We start from the raw sequence: 15,986 nt of genomic DNA on the forward strand, positions 1-15,986 counted from the left end.
TTAATTTATTTTTAAATTTTCGTATTTGTTTATGTTGTAACTATAGAGATATGACCACAGGCATTATTATATTCAAGATTATATTATAATCATTATAATACAACATAAAATATAGATAAAATAAAAACATATACAGACGAACTTTGAACCTCCTCCTTTTTTGTAGAAGTTGGGTGGTTGGAACTCTGTGGTTGGAACAAACAAGTACTTACATAACAGGTGTAGAATTAATTTCTTCTTGATTATCTACTGGGAGGAAAATAAAAAACTGGGTAAATTTAATGAAATACACAGTATTTAAAGAATTATGTATAACTCAACCAACAATTTCATTATGGAATATTAAAATTTAAAATTGAGCCTTCACTTCAATTTGTAAAATTAATTTTGTGAAAAAAAATGAATTTATATTAAAAAGTTAGTGGTCAACATACAAGCTAAAATCACCTCCACACCTTCTTGAGAAGAAGGTTCTTGACATACAGACAAACAGACAGACGGACAACAAAGGATCACTTTGAGTAAGGCCACAGGTAAGGGTTCCATTTTTTCCTTTTGGGGTTCGGAACTCTATTTAAATCATCTTGTCTATAAATCAATTCAATATAAATAAAATAATTCGTCCGACTGCTTTTACGACGATAATGATTTATTTTATTGATGTAGTTATATTATGTGATAAAAGTACCATTAACTGTAATCACATGTCTAATTCTAGAATAATTGCTTTATAAATATTTGATGACATAATTATCCTATATACTATTACTGCATTTTGTTCCATCACTCTATTAAAACAAGATTATATCAATTTTATTCTAAACATTTGTATGTTTATTATTTACGGTCACTTTGCTGTTCTTGTTACTTAGAGCAAAAATGATTTCACCGTTTGTCTTGTTTGTCTTTTTGAGTATTTTATTTGGTAATATTCTAACACTTAAAAATTTGCCATCGGACAATCCAAATAATTTCGTGAGTTCCCATTTACGTAATAATATTATATTATATGTTTTTATTTTGGAAATAATCTATATGGTTAATACCATTATAACAATATGATTACACTCTTCGATTTTCCGATTAGTTAAAATTGCAAATTTATATACACATTTCTTTATTTTTGTTTTATGAAAATTAAGTAGAATTTGTCTGTTCAAAAGGAAAAAAAAATACGAATAAATAACTTTCTATTAAAATTTTCTATGCTTAGGATCTATGTAATTTATTAATGACTAGGTTTCCGCCCGCGACTTCGCCCGCGCAGTCAAAGAAAAACCCGCATAGTTCCCGTTCCCGTGGGATTTCCGGGATTGCGTCATTTTCCCGGAATAAAAAGTAGCCTATGTCCTTTCTCGGGTATCAAAATATCTCCATAGCAAATTTCATGAAAATTGATTCAGTAGTTTAGGCGTGATTGAGTAACAGACAGACAGACAGAGTTACTTTCACATTTATAATATTAGTATGGATTTACGTATGTGTATGTTACTTTTATCATAGATATAAATTTATATTTCAGGGACCATATGAGCCAGTATGGACTAAATACGAAATGTGTAGAGGACCAAAAATGCTAAATGCATCGGACACAGGATTATTGCTGGTTAAACAAAAAAAGGATTTTATAGGTGTCATGGATTTTAATTTTACAACTCAAACCACGCTTGAACAAGTAAGTTTACACTAATCATTTGCTTTATTATCTCTTATTACACTCATTAAATCTATATAATATCATCTTGAAACCTATTTGACAATGAACTATAAACACAGTAATACGATAATACATGTGCAAATACTTGTTATGAATAAATTATCATTAGCGGTATCTAGTAGTTTTCTTACTTCAAAAATATGAACCAAATTAATTGTATCCTCTTAACTTTACGTAGTTAGTTCTCAATATTACTCCCGATTTACTTTTATTTATATTTTACTAGCTTACCGCCCGCTTTGTCTAAAACCTAATAAATTAGATACTAAAACCTTCCTCTTGAATAAGTCTATCTATTAAATAATAATAGTTTAAAAAAACACGCTTTTTATAGAAAACCGAACTAAAAAATAGAAAATTTTATCAAATTAGTGTATTGTCATCGGTCCTCAATAAATCTACAAAGTTTGAACGAAATCTGGCCGTTTAAAGTGGGTCAAAATCGCGCCCAAAGAAGTCGGTTACAAACATACAAACATACAGGTGAAGCTAATATAAAGCGTGTAAAAAGACCGCACCAAAATCCGTTGCATAGTTTTAAAGATTTAAGCATACAATAGGGACAGAGAAAGCGACTTTGTTTTATACTATGTAGTTATGATGATGTTATCTACTGGCTTGAGGTTCCTAAGGATTTATGCTTTTATGACTTACCTGCATTTGGGCAAGATTCGAAAGAGATATTTCTCAAAAACGTGTTTTTTTCTTTTATCGCGAAAATCTGACTGGTGTTGATTGATATCACAGTGATATCTTCCTTCATCATAATAAACAGTGGACACACGTGATTTAAAATAATATAAAGTTATAATATGTATTTTTAACGTAAGTAAGTATATGGGTAATATTTGCATAAAATTCATAAAAATAATGATAAAGTCGTCTGCTGACGTGTTTTATTTTATATTAATCTATGCCCATATTATATTAGTCAAGACAAAGGTAAGGGTCATGGGAAAAGTAATAATGTAAATTATAACTAAAATGCTTCAGACTATACGTTTGAAAATATTTTTTTTTCACATTTATTCTCTTAAATGTGAGTCCCCATTCTGTGCCATAATGCAATGGGCGAAAAAAAAACAACTGTAAAATGAAAACAAAATTATTATTTTTAATTTTTTTTTCTGTCAACAATACTCAAACAATATTGCGCTTCAGAGATTTCTCTAGAGTTCTTATTCTGCAGCGTGAACTTATTCATGAAATCTATAGTCTTCAGTCTATCGATTTTTTTTTTGTTTGATCACTAATGCGAGTGCCTTTTGTTTTGTAAGTAGTGTGTTACTCTTCGCCCTTTTGCTAAGACTAGGTTAAAAAGCACTTTACTCACTCACTGTTTTTTATTTCATTATAGGTAAAGATAATGGTATACTCTGTCAAGGACAATAAGAAAAACCTGATGTGGTCTTATAAATTGATGGATCCATGCAAACATTTCCTCTTTGCGCAGTTAATTGAGAGTTACCTGAATGCACATAATTGTGTCGTCGAGAAGGTTATATATATACATTTATTTATTATCTAAAATTATTAAAATTTATTTTATTTTCTTATACGTTTCAACCAAGGTTTCAACTTTCGTTCTTAGATCAAAGGTTTCGTTCATTACGTAATTTCGTCATAATATTTGTAAGCATTTAAATAAAGAAGTGTGTATATTCTTGATTTATTTTACATAAATAATAAACTTTTTATTTTAATTTTCAGGCTGTATTTCATAATAGCGTAAATTTTTCCGAAATAACTAAACAGCTCATTGGACCATCGTTTTTTTACGGAGATTATTTGTTGAAGGCTGTAGTGACGTCAAAAAAAGCTAATATCTTATGTTTACTCTTGTATGCACAATTAGTTAAAAAGTCGGTTTAACCTGGATGTAAATAAATAATTTTCAATTAAGTGTACAGTATTATCATTTATTTGTGAGAAGGTAACTAGATATTTATCACAAATATATTATATTTATTTAATAATATTTTATATTTATTCCATTATTACTGTTTACTATTTACAATAATTCAATTAAACGTAGTATCTACTTTTTAGCATAAATATAAACTAAATTATAATAAAAAGTTTGCATGGCCAGGGAGTGATCAACATCTCTGTTCATTCTGTCGATACGACACACCTCTTGCATAGCTTCTGCCATGAATTCATCGAATAGTTCCTTTGGAATATTTATTGCGTTTACAGCCGATAAAGATTCTGAAACAACAATGAGGTGTTAGAATTTTAATCTAATATGTATATATTATAAAGGCGAAAGTTTGTATGGATGTTTGTTACTCTTTCACGTAAAAACTACTGAACCGATTACAATGAAATTTAGCACACATATAGAGGGTAACTTGGATTAACACATAGGATAGTTTTTATCCCGGAAATCCCACGGGAACGGGAACTATGCGGGTTTTCATTTGCAAACGCGGGCGAAGCCGCGGGCGGAAATCTAGTACTATATAAATAATATATGTATATGAGCTTGTCCCAACATTAGAAAGAAACTGAACATCTTCATTATTTTGCAATTTTTTTTATTTTTGCAATATTTTTGCTTTGTCAACTTACTCAATTTCTCGTCCGCGCTATCATATAGAAATGTTTTCGGTTTGTATTTTACGTCAACGTGGGTGAATCCAATTTTGTACATTAAGCGCTTTATTTCTTTTTCGGGATCCTAAAACATAGAGTACATAATAGAAATTATTTTTTAAAATGTTGTTGTATTGTTTTGCCTCGAATTAATTACATAAACCGTGAAATTCAATTAATGTTACACACAGTTTAAAGTTTAAAATTTAGTGATCAATGATGATACATTTTCTTCAGCCTTCAGATATTAAATAATTTGTGTGTTATCAAATGATTACAGCTCATTAGAATAATTTTTTAGCGAATTTATTGAACACATCCGATAAGGTAAGATAGGTATACTATTGGTGTGGAAAACGCAGGCTGTGTCATTTTTGCAACCCTTAGAAAATAAATTATATGACTCTATGGAGATCACTCCCAGACTTTAATGCTTTAGAGTTTAGGGTGTTATTCGATACACCGTGGAAAAACATAAATTGAATTTATTTTATTTTATAAATCAAAGAAATATCTCCAAACACGTCATTCAACGGTTTGGAGCAACCAGATATATTAACAGACTTTGCTTACAAATTTACCTGACTGTCATGGTAAGGAGACAAATATTTTTCCAAATCCTTCATCCAAGGACTCCATCGGCTGTTTTTGGCGAAATTCCTCAAAGCGTCATAGAAGGACACATGCCCAAGGAACATGAGCATGCACTCCCCTTCATCAGCTAGCATGTTATAAATATTTGTATAGACAACACTGAAATTGTTGAGATATATTATCATTATACCTTCTTCGTAATACGTGACAATAGGCCTCGTTTTATGGCAGAGTAGATAAAGGAACACTGCCGAATTTTCGGTATGTAGGTACAGTAACGGTGTAAGGGCCACTGACACCCCGGGCGAAAATATTGTGGCGCCCACTTGAGGTGTTCTGAAGGTTTGCACCAGGAGAGGCAACTTCAGACCTTGGTGCCCCCCAGAATTTGTCGCCCTGGGCCATCGCCCCCTCTCGCCCCCCCCTAACGCCGGCACTGTGTAGGTACAATGTTGCTCACAAACTATCGCCACCGATGGTGTTGCATATACTATGCAGGCCATTGAAGGACATATTATATTCATCCCATGCCTGTCTGGTTTTATGCGTCTTCGTTTTTAGTACCTAGATATCTTTTACCGACCGTAGCAGTGACGATGATAATTATATGCAGTTATTAGCTGTTAATGGTTATAAAAATGGAAAAAAACATATATTCATTTCATTTTTCATTGTATCGTAAGTGGAATTGAATGAAAAAAGTGTAAAGGAATTTTAATGCGAATTGTTAATTAATTATTATTTTCCTGTATTACTATACAGTATAATTATTTAATGCAATGAATTATATTAAATGTGATTTATTAGGATATAATAGCTAATTAGATATGTAAGATAATTAATTTATATAGTTTATAATTGAGTTTATATCTGTGCGTATAAACATTCCGAATGAACGCAGCCATACCGTCATATTCTCAATGATACTGATAATCTAAATCTCCACGCACCCGCATTTTTATTTATTTTTTGTTGTTGTCAAGGTGTAATTTTTTAATTACATTATTTTACAACGAAACTAGTGAATTGTAAAAATTATTTTGAATAAATTTCTGTACACCTGATCTAATTCGCAAAGTAACGATTAATTATTAAACACAATATCTAGATATTAATTAAGTATTAATGAATATTAATTGTGGATTTAATTTGAAATGTAGGAACTTACTCATGTTTTTCAGGCCAGTGCAGAACATAAAAGGAAAACGCTTGTTGAAATTTGCCTCGCATTTTCTCGGGCAATTCACCCTCAATATCAAGCACTATAAATTCTACGTCGTCTGAAGCATAGTTTTGGTTGGCGAAACTAACCATTCTTTCATTTATGTCGGTGCCTATTATTCTGGTTCGCGGAGGCAAGTATTTCTTCAATATGGTAGCTGTGACTTTGCCATCTCCACTGCCAATATCGATCACTGTGGCTCCTTCTTTCCAGTGGAGGTTCTTCGAATATTCTTCAAGGAATTGAATGGCATCATGCCTTTGTAAGCTATTGTGTTTCTCATATAACTCGACGTTGTTCATTATTGTATTTTCAGTTAACACTTTTTTGAGGCTTGATTTATGGAAAAAGGCGTGCGCAGGCTTCCGTGGTTCTGAAGAATATTCTCCACGAGGCGCTAATTATGTATTTATATGTTAAACGAACGTGCATTTTCCGAGTATTAATTTTAAACACTGAATTAAAATGGCAAACTGAATGAAACAAAATAATATGTACACATTATAAACTTTTTAATTCAAACACAATTAGTTAGTATCTTTAATGTACTTATGTTATCTTTATAAATACCTACCGTAATTGTTTTAATTCCTTGCTTTTGCACCTTTAATTTAACTATCGCATTATTGAACGACATGTTATTGCTGGTATTAAAGTACAATAAATTATACAATAAATATACAATAAATTATATTATATTATACAATAAATAACGTGTATTATCAGCACTAATATTATAAAGAGGAAAGAATTATTCGTTTGTTTCTTTGTTTTTTTTTGCATTGAATGGGCTTCCAAACTACTTTCACTGTTGGGAAGGGCTACACTATCCCCATCATCGGTGTGGTTCGAAAACTATTGACGATAGAATAAAAATATTGCAGAAGTCATAATCTTATATATAAAAATGAATCGCAAAATGTGTTGGTAAGCGCATAACTCGAGAACGGCTGAACCGATTTCGATAATTCTTTTTATATTATATTTCTTGAAATACGAGGATGGATCTTATGTAGAGAAAACGTAAACATGTACCACGGGCGAAGCCGGGGCGGACCGCTAGTCTATAATATAAAAATGAATCGCAAAATGTGTTGGTAAGCGCATAACTCGAGAACGGCTGATCCGATTTCGATAATTCTTTTTTTATTATATTCCTTGAAGTACGAGGATGATTCTTATGGAGAGAAAACGTAAACATGTACCACGAGCGAAGCCGGGGCGGACCGCTAGTACTATATAAAAAGTGTTAAGTGTTATTTTATTTAAAAACAAACATTGTTTATTCAAATGCTGCCGTTAGAAAAAGCTCTTTATTTATATCTTGGTCATAATCTTTTTCAAAAGATATAAACGATAACGAGTAGAAAAATGTAAGTAAATAAATAGAAAAATATCGCGTAGTCGCTGCTCCCCCCGGAGCGGGTTTCTTTCACGATGCATCACATCGTTGCATCGTGAAAGAAAGACAAATAAACTAACAATCAAACACACCTTCGTATATTTTATACATTAGTAAAAGTAAGGATTGTTATAAAGATTATGGTACCTACACAGTCAAGGACAATAAATAAATAAAAATAGGTAAGAGATTAGAAGTCTGACGTGGTCTTATATGAATTGATGAACCCGTGCTTAATGCACATAATTGTGTTGTTGAAAATAAAATAAGTTCATTATTGATTTAAAAGTTTGATATTGATTTTATCTTGATATCTTGACAAGACTTTAAAATTAAAAGAAAACAAAATGTAGTCGAGTCGCGATTATCATTTTGAACTTTAATACCTATGTGTAGCACAATTTTTTTAATTTTAATCCTAAATTTTGTGATACAGTTGATGATAATTGAAGGATGAAACATAGGTGTAGGTATAACATTTATTTTCCTACTAGCTTTCTGCCTGCGGCCTCACCCGCGTTTTCAAAGAAAAACCCGCATAGTTCCCGTGGGATTTCCGGGATAAAACCTATGTTGCTCAGTGAAGATGCAGCTTTCTAATGGTGAAAGAATTTTTGAAATCGGTCCAGTAGTTTATACGTGAAAACCATACATAGGTACATACATAATTACAAACCTTTCCTCTTTATAATATTAGTATAGATTAAAGTTAATCTTATTTTGATTTCCTTAAAACTGCGCCTAGTGATTTATCTGGTGTAAGTAAAAATAATACAGAGACTATAGAATTACATATATAGAATAACAGGTAAATAGAAAATTACCGAATAAAAAAGCGATTCAGTAATTTTACTAATTATTTATGACTTTATTTTTAAGCAACAAACACGCGATCAAATCTTTTATCTCTAAAATATACGTGTTTAAAGTTTACTGCACAACTGTTGTGGGTGTCATCATGATTAAAAATACAAAAAAAATACTAATTACTACTTGATTTATTTCCGTAGTTACAAAGAAGTAATAAGTATCTACTTTTTAGCGTAAACATAAATTACATTATAATACAAAGTTTGCATTGCCAAGGAAGGGTCAACATCTCTGTTCAATCGGTCGATACGACATAATTCGTGCATAACTTCTTCCATGTATTCATCAAATAGTTCATTTGGAATAGTCATTGCATTTACTGCCGACAATGATTCTGAAACAAAATAAATAAATAAAATAATAAATAATAATTTATTTCAAACACAGACATCCATATAAAATACACTTTATGTTAGTCAAATTAAAGTAACAAAGAATTAATTAAAAACCACCAACGGTTTTTCGGAAATACATAATTTTGGTTTGTCCCGAAATAGCAAAGAAATTTCACACATCTGCATTATTTTGCATGTCAAATCAAAATCCATACTAATATTATAAATGCGAAAGTAACTCTGTCTGTCTGTCTGTTACTCAATCACGCCTTAACTACTGAACCAATTTGCATGAAATTTGGTATAGAGATATTTTGATACCCGAGAAAGGACATAGGATAGGTTTTATCCCGGAAATCCCACGGGAACGGGAACGGGAACTATGCGGGTTTTCTTTGAAAACGCGGGCAAAGCCGCGGGCGGAAAGCTAGTGGTATTAAATAAACTTGTTCACTTACTCATTTTCTCCTCCGCGCTATTGTAAAGAAATGTTTTCGGTTTGTATTTTACTTCAACGTCGGTAAATCCAATTTTGTACATGAGGCGCTTTATTTCTTTCCCAGGATCCTAAAATATATCTACTTATATTATAATTTTAAATGTTATGGACTTGGATTCATTTCAGGTTTGATTGCATTGTACCTACGTTTTTCGAGACACATACTAGTAAATTTAAAATTGTATGAGCTAACCATTTCAGTAATATCTAATTATAAGAAAATATATCTTGATTTGTTGAAATTAAGAAGCCATCCAAAGTTTTGGTGCAATTATAAGAATGTTATAAGATTTGGCTATTAATTTACCTGACAGCTATGGTAAGGAGACAAACACTTTTCCAAATTCTGCATGTAAGGGCTCCATCGACTGCTCTTGGCTAATTTCCTCAAAGCGTCATAGAACGACAAGTACCCAAGGAACATGAGCACGCACTCGCCTTCATCGGCTAGCATTTTATAAATGTTTGAGTACACGACACTGAAATTAAAGATGAAATGAGCAGTGATAGTAGATTATTAATTTAGTTAGTAGATTATTAATTATTAAACGTTATTTCCGAAGCCTCTTTTTATTTTTTTGAAGTGAAAACTTCTTTAGCGGCGTTGGGTATAAAATCTTAAACTCGCGTCAGGACACGTGGGCTGATCGAAAAAGCGTAAGACGGATGTTTTTTTTTTTTTAGCCCATATATTCCATGCGTAAGACGGATACCATTCCAATATCTATCAAACATGCTGAACGTTAATAATCAAGTTTTCACTCCCGGAGTGCAACCCGTCTTTTTTTTATGCATGAAAAGGCTACATAGCAGACGTGTCAACGCTGTGGTTCACCCAAGAAGCTTATATCCTCTTGGGTTCACCCATAATGTGCTAAAGATATTGCGACGTTAATGGTATAGTAACACGCCTCCTTATTTATGGTAGAGGAAGAAAAAGGAAAATATGGAGTATGGACCACCGAATGTTAAGTGGTCACGGTGGTCACCACTGTTCCATAAACACGGTGTTTATGTTGTATGATCTTTGTAAGTAAAATTAGGGTGCCCATGACTGATTGGTTTCATGATTCTCATTATTCGTAATGTATAGCAGTTGTTATTATAATTATTATATGAATATAAATGGTTAATAATGAGTTTCTTTAATGCATAATAATATATTTTTACTTAAAAGGATTATTTAATCAGATCGTAATTGGCGTTGAATATAAATGGTGTTAATGAATTTTAATTTCTAATTTAGATAATTATTTTTCTGTATTTAGTATGAATTATAAATACATTGTATTATAATACAATGTTTCTATGATATTTCAAAGATATGGGAATTAATGCACAAGGTAAGAATTATTTATATCACACCTAGATACTAAATGCCGATAGGTAGATGATATTTAATCTGTGTTTATATTTTACTAGCTGTGCCCCGCGTTTTCACCCGCGTGGCTTAGCTCCTGTTGGTCTTAGCAGGATGATTTTTTGCCTATTGCCTTCCATAACAACTGGGCTATCTAACAGCGAAAGAATTTTTCAAATATGACCAGATGTTCCTGAGATTAGCGCGTTCAAATAAACAAACAAACTCTTCAGCTTTATAATATTATTAGTAACTAACTGCTCCGCGCGGTTTCACCCACGTGGCTTAGCTCCTGTTGGTCTAAGCGTGATGATTTATAGCCTTCCTCAATAAAGGAGTTATCTAACACCGAAATTATTTTTTCAAATAGGACCAGTAGTTCCTGAGATTAGCGCGTTCAAACAAACAAACAAACTCTTCAGCTTAATAATATTATTAGTATAGATTGTAACAAAATGTATATGTCGCTGTCATCTGGTTGAATCTGCTATTTGATTTATTGACTAGCGCGTTCATCAATGACGACATTCAATTGAATGACTAGGCCGAAAAGCGTAACTAAACGTCAGACGGATTTTAAGATAGCTCATTGGAAAGGGCGGATATAACGCTAGGCATATAAATGCTGTGAATTTACTTTTTCCACAAGGTTGGGAACCGACCATTATTTCTGTGTAGTTAAACAAACAACAAACCTAACCTTATCCACTCCCTTATCCAAAATCCACTATGCTAAATGACGTTCAGTCAAGACGTTGAACATTACATTCATCAACTTGACGGCACCGACTCCTTTAGGCATTCAATTAAATGTCAAAGCTGCGACATACATATTATTATAATGAAATATAAACTCAGATTGAATGTTAGTAATGCAAAAGCTGATATTCATTGTACATTTCAATTAATAAAGTATTGGAATTTGAAATGGACTTACTCATGTTTTTCAGGCCACTGCAGAGCATAAAAGGAAAATGCTTGTTGAAATTTGCCTCGCATTTGCTCGGGCAAGTTACCCTCAATATCAAGCAAGACAAATTTAATGTCATCTGAAGCGTAGGTTTTATTGGCGTAATTGACCATCCTCTCACTTATATCGGAGCCCACTACTTTGGTGCGGGCAGGCAAGTACTTCTTCAATACGGTTGCTGTGACTTTGCCATCACCACAGCCGATATCCATAACAGTGGCTCCGTCTTTCCAGTGTAGTTTTTTCGTATATTCGTCAAGGAATTGCACGGCATCGTGGGCTTGTAATCTATTGTATTTCTGATATAATTCAACGTTGTTCATTATTGTATTTTCTTAAAACAGTAATTTGAAACAAGATTTTATATAAATAAAGCTTGGTTTATGTATGATGGCGTGCGCAGGCTGCTGTGGTTCTGTAGGGTCTTCTCGGCAGAAGCGCTCACTATGCATTTATATGCTACGAGCGTACTATTTTTCCGATTATGTATTTCATTGCACAGTGAATTAAATTAGCATTCTGATTTAATCTAAATAAAGATAAACGACTTTTTCATTTCAAACAAAATTAGAATCTTTAATTCTATTTTGCTATATATGTATAAATATCACCTACCATAATATTGTTTTCGTTTCTTGCTTCTGCTGCTTTTATATTATTGCATTTTTAAAACTTACAGATTGAACTTCATTTTATAACTGGTTTAAAGAGACAATAAATTGGGTGCATTATATTATAATAATAAATTAGGTTCAAGTGTTACTTCCGTATCCAATACCGCATCTCCTGCGCATTGACTTTTTGGCGATTCTATAGATTGAAGGATAAAGCTTTCGCATTATATAGGAAATACTAAACATTTCATTAGTTCATTATTTCTGTATAAAAACAATGTAAACTAACATAGTAATTAAGAAATTATACTCACAAGTGGACCTCTGTTGTTCTATTAATAAATAAATAATAAATAATAATAATTAGACGTATAAAAATATTGTTACTTTTTAGGTGTTGTGTATCTTGGTAATGCAAAACGCATCCTTCTAGATATTACTTAATTTTTCTATTGTACACTTCGTGATTAGATATCATATAAGTTATCTTACTAATTACCAATATTATAAAACAATATAGAGGTAAGTTTTACTGTTTTAATATTTTGCATTATCTTTGTTTGCGATTGTATGCCAACTGCCAAGGTAATTAATTATTTTTTATGTACTTCTATGGGATTGTACCTCTATATTCCTTAAGCTTGATCTAATTCTTTAAAATAATCTCGTCAAAATATAATTGTACATCCTTAATTTTATCTTTAAAATAATACTTAAGTATTGTGAGGTTGTAAAATAAATGTTAAAGTATGTATATTTTTTAACTAACAGGAGACATTTTTTTTAAACATACATATTGCATTTATAATTTATCTAGATAGAATAATTTTTGGTCGTTAAAAAAATTGTTGGTCGTTAGTTAGGGAATTTGATAATAAGCTTGATGGCCATGTTAAGGCCGTGTTTAACAGGCAGATTGGGACAGATTATTCACAAAACATTAAATTAAAAAATTATTAAATGTTAGCCACGTATATCTTTCTGAAAGTTACTAGTTAGATATCTTTATATATGGATTATACACAAAATTCTATATTTACTCAGTTCTTTAGCATAAGCTTAAAAGCTGAATATTCTGATAGTACTAGATCCCGCCGCAGGATTACTTCGTTCATAGTTTTTTTTAATGAAACCAAAATTTTACGTACATTTATAATTTGGATATATCAATAAACAAAATATAAACACAAAAATACACACCCCAATAGCGAAGGTGATAGTACAAAAATTGGTTTTGTACCAGGATAGCGGATCATCAGAGGTCTAATTAATTACTTATGATAAAAATAAAAATGATGAACATAATAATTTTAATTTTGCTTGTGTGTTAATTGAACGTGTCAGATAAATAACCAAAATAATTTAACGATTCGTTCCACATAAATTGTTGTGTTTTCCGATAGTCGATAAAAAATAGAGGGATATACTCTCCCAAGTACCTAAGCCCACTTTTCCACTGTGGCCTCCAGCCATATAAAAAATAGGTAATATAAATTTGAATTTAAAAGTGTTTTATAAAAGTTCATAATTTATTGCGATAATATGCAATGTCTTACAAAATTCCATGATAATAAATAGGTAAAATTAAACATATAATTATAGTTATCCTCGCTCGTTTACATTGTAACTGTAATATTCTGTTATTAAAGGTATCATACGATAAATGAAATTATGTATATATTAATTAATAAGTCATGCATATATGTACCACTTTGTTGGAATTTTTTCGATTTACAATAAAAAATAGCACGGATCAAAGGTTATTTATTTAAATGACTATTTGGCTCACTGCTCAGAGACATATCGTCGTCAAACATTTGACGTAATTACGGCGTTCCTGGAATTTAAGGGACACAGACCTTCATACCAGTTAAGAGCTTGTTCACATTCCGTTGAACCTGGCGTGCCCCAATTTATATGCTGCTGCTGCATCCTCCCATAGGGAGGGCTCAGTGTTCCCACAGGCTCGCAGAGAAGATCAGGGTCAGTAACGTGGGTAACTCATTTGTGACTGCTACTTGCGGATGCCCATCGAAGACATGAACAATTTAATACCATTACGGCGCGTTTATGGATTCAACCAGATTCAACCTCTCGATGCTGGATAAGATAGAGATTTGAATGTACTGTTTATTAATATATGTAATAAAATTGTTAAATATATGTAGTTTATCTAACTAATTGTTGCATCGACAAACGTTTAAAATACAATTGAACTTGAATATTATGTATCTCGTGCGTTGTGGTGCGTTATATTTCTGTTCTGCATTCAATATTTGTAAATATTAAAAAAAATAAAGAATAGAAAAATTGATCGAGGGACGGGATTCGAACTCGTTTTATTGCGAAATTTAAGACGCGGCGTGGGTTCGAATCTTGAGTCCCGTATCACGATATTTTTTTCAATTCTTTTAAAATTTTCAACTAATTATTATTTAATAAAAGCTGTTGGTTCACATTAACGACTTGGCCGGGCTTCGATCGAATTGAACTGGAACAAAATCCCGTGTCATCAGCGTGTTTTATTTTTCTTTTTTTATTCACTAATTTTAGTTTTCATATATTGATTGGATAGAGATACATAGGTACCTATATACTTATATAGTTAATAATAAAATAATCTGTAACGTGAAATATATGATCACAAGTAGATTGTTCTAATATAATTCAGTAATACTTAGATATAATGCATTGACCATTTAGTTTAATTCAATAGTGCACACTGAATTTTGTTGCGGACATTTTTTAGAAGCAGAAACATTGAAGGCTGTTATTAGGTATAACGTATATAATTGATATTTCAGTGGACAGCAACATAAATTTACTAAAAGAAAATATTTTATATCTGAAAATAGGTATATGTATTTATGTTTCATATAAAATGGTAGTCGGTATTAAATATTATCAGCGCCTGTAGGTTTATCTTAGCAATTTTATTTTCTTACATTTTCTTGTCAATACCTGAATTAAAAATACGACGAAAAGAAACAAGATGGTACCAGAATTATACACAATTGGCGGCCTTATCAATTAGCAGTGATTTCTGCCAGGCAACCATGGGTAGTAACGTAAAAAAAGCGAAATATATTTAGAAAACTTTTTTTTAGTTGAGCTCTTGCTCTACCACCGAGCTCAACTAAAAAAACTACTCACTAGGTAATAGCTGTGACTGGTACGGACTATGGATATATAATTAAAATAAATTTAGATGTTTTTTTGTTTCAAGAAAATATGATAAAAAGAAAAATCCGTGCCTATTAGTTACTTATTATTTTGTATGTAATAGACTTAGATTACAAAATAAAAGACAGATGGAGCGTTGCCGAACTAAACCGAATGATTTATCGTCATTTTCAAAAAAGCTATGTGTGCTGTCATTTCGCCGCTGCACTGTACGTACACGGTGCTTCTGTGTGCGTGTAATGTTGCCAAATTAATAAAATTAAAAATTTCCCAAATTTTTCCCCGACTACGGAAAAAAGAGGGTTATGTTTTTCGAGTTTATGGATGTATGTATAATATTTCTTTGACACGCCCTGCAGTATAAACCGTTGGACCGATTTTGAGTTGTGAGGTTTCATTGCAATGATCTGAATTATTATGTTAGTGGCGGTACTGACGTAGGCTATATACCTACATAAATGAGAAGTCAAGTTTTAATTTTTATTTAAATTCTTTTATTACATAAAGTACCTGCCTACTAAAGTTATATATGGACAAAATAATTGTATTCAATTTTTTATTAAATAAATTACATAAAAAAAGTTTCAATATTAACTATAATAATTATATTATTTTTCATAAT

The 15,986-nt window shown here is 31.5% G+C and overlaps 2 protein-coding genes and 1 long non-coding RNA gene across 3 annotated transcripts; 1 reads left to right on the top strand and 2 right to left on the bottom strand.

Annotated features, from left to right (window-relative positions):
• Window positions 1–874: 874 nt before the first annotated feature.
• LOC123694081 lies at window positions 875–3,549 on the top strand. Its single transcript, XR_006751768.1, has 4 exons — window positions 875–975; window positions 1,523–1,675; window positions 3,075–3,215; window positions 3,428–3,549. It is a non-coding gene; the product is annotated as an uncharacterized LOC123694081 (long non-coding RNA).
• On the bottom strand, window positions 2,809–6,586 carry LOC123694080 (juvenile hormone acid O-methyltransferase-like). The gene is made up of 4 exons (XM_045639384.1): window positions 6,078–6,586; window positions 4,897–5,068; window positions 4,292–4,400; window positions 2,809–3,928 (listed from the first exon to the last, which is right to left on the bottom strand). Exons 1-4 carry the CDS (start codon window positions 6,431–6,433, stop codon window positions 3,756–3,758), a joined length of 810 nt encoding a protein of 269 aa, XP_045495340.1. The 5' UTR covers window positions 6,434–6,586; the 3' UTR covers window positions 2,809–3,755.
• Window positions 6,587–8,513: 1,927 nt separating this feature from the next.
• Window positions 8,514–12,002, bottom strand: LOC123693756 (juvenile hormone acid O-methyltransferase-like). Its single transcript, XM_045638962.1, has 4 exons — window positions 11,535–12,002; window positions 9,545–9,716; window positions 9,197–9,305; window positions 8,514–8,737 (listed from the first exon to the last, which is right to left on the bottom strand). Exons 1-4 carry the CDS (start codon window positions 11,888–11,890, stop codon window positions 8,565–8,567), a joined length of 810 nt encoding a protein of 269 aa, XP_045494918.1. The 5' UTR covers window positions 11,891–12,002; the 3' UTR covers window positions 8,514–8,564.
• Window positions 12,003–15,986: the final 3,984 nt, after the last annotated feature.

This window comes from Colias croceus, chromosome 8 (genome assembly GCF_905220415.1).
Source record: "Colias croceus chromosome 8, ilColCroc2.1".
Taxonomy (NCBI): Eukaryota; Metazoa; Arthropoda; class Insecta; order Lepidoptera; family Pieridae; genus Colias; species Colias croceus.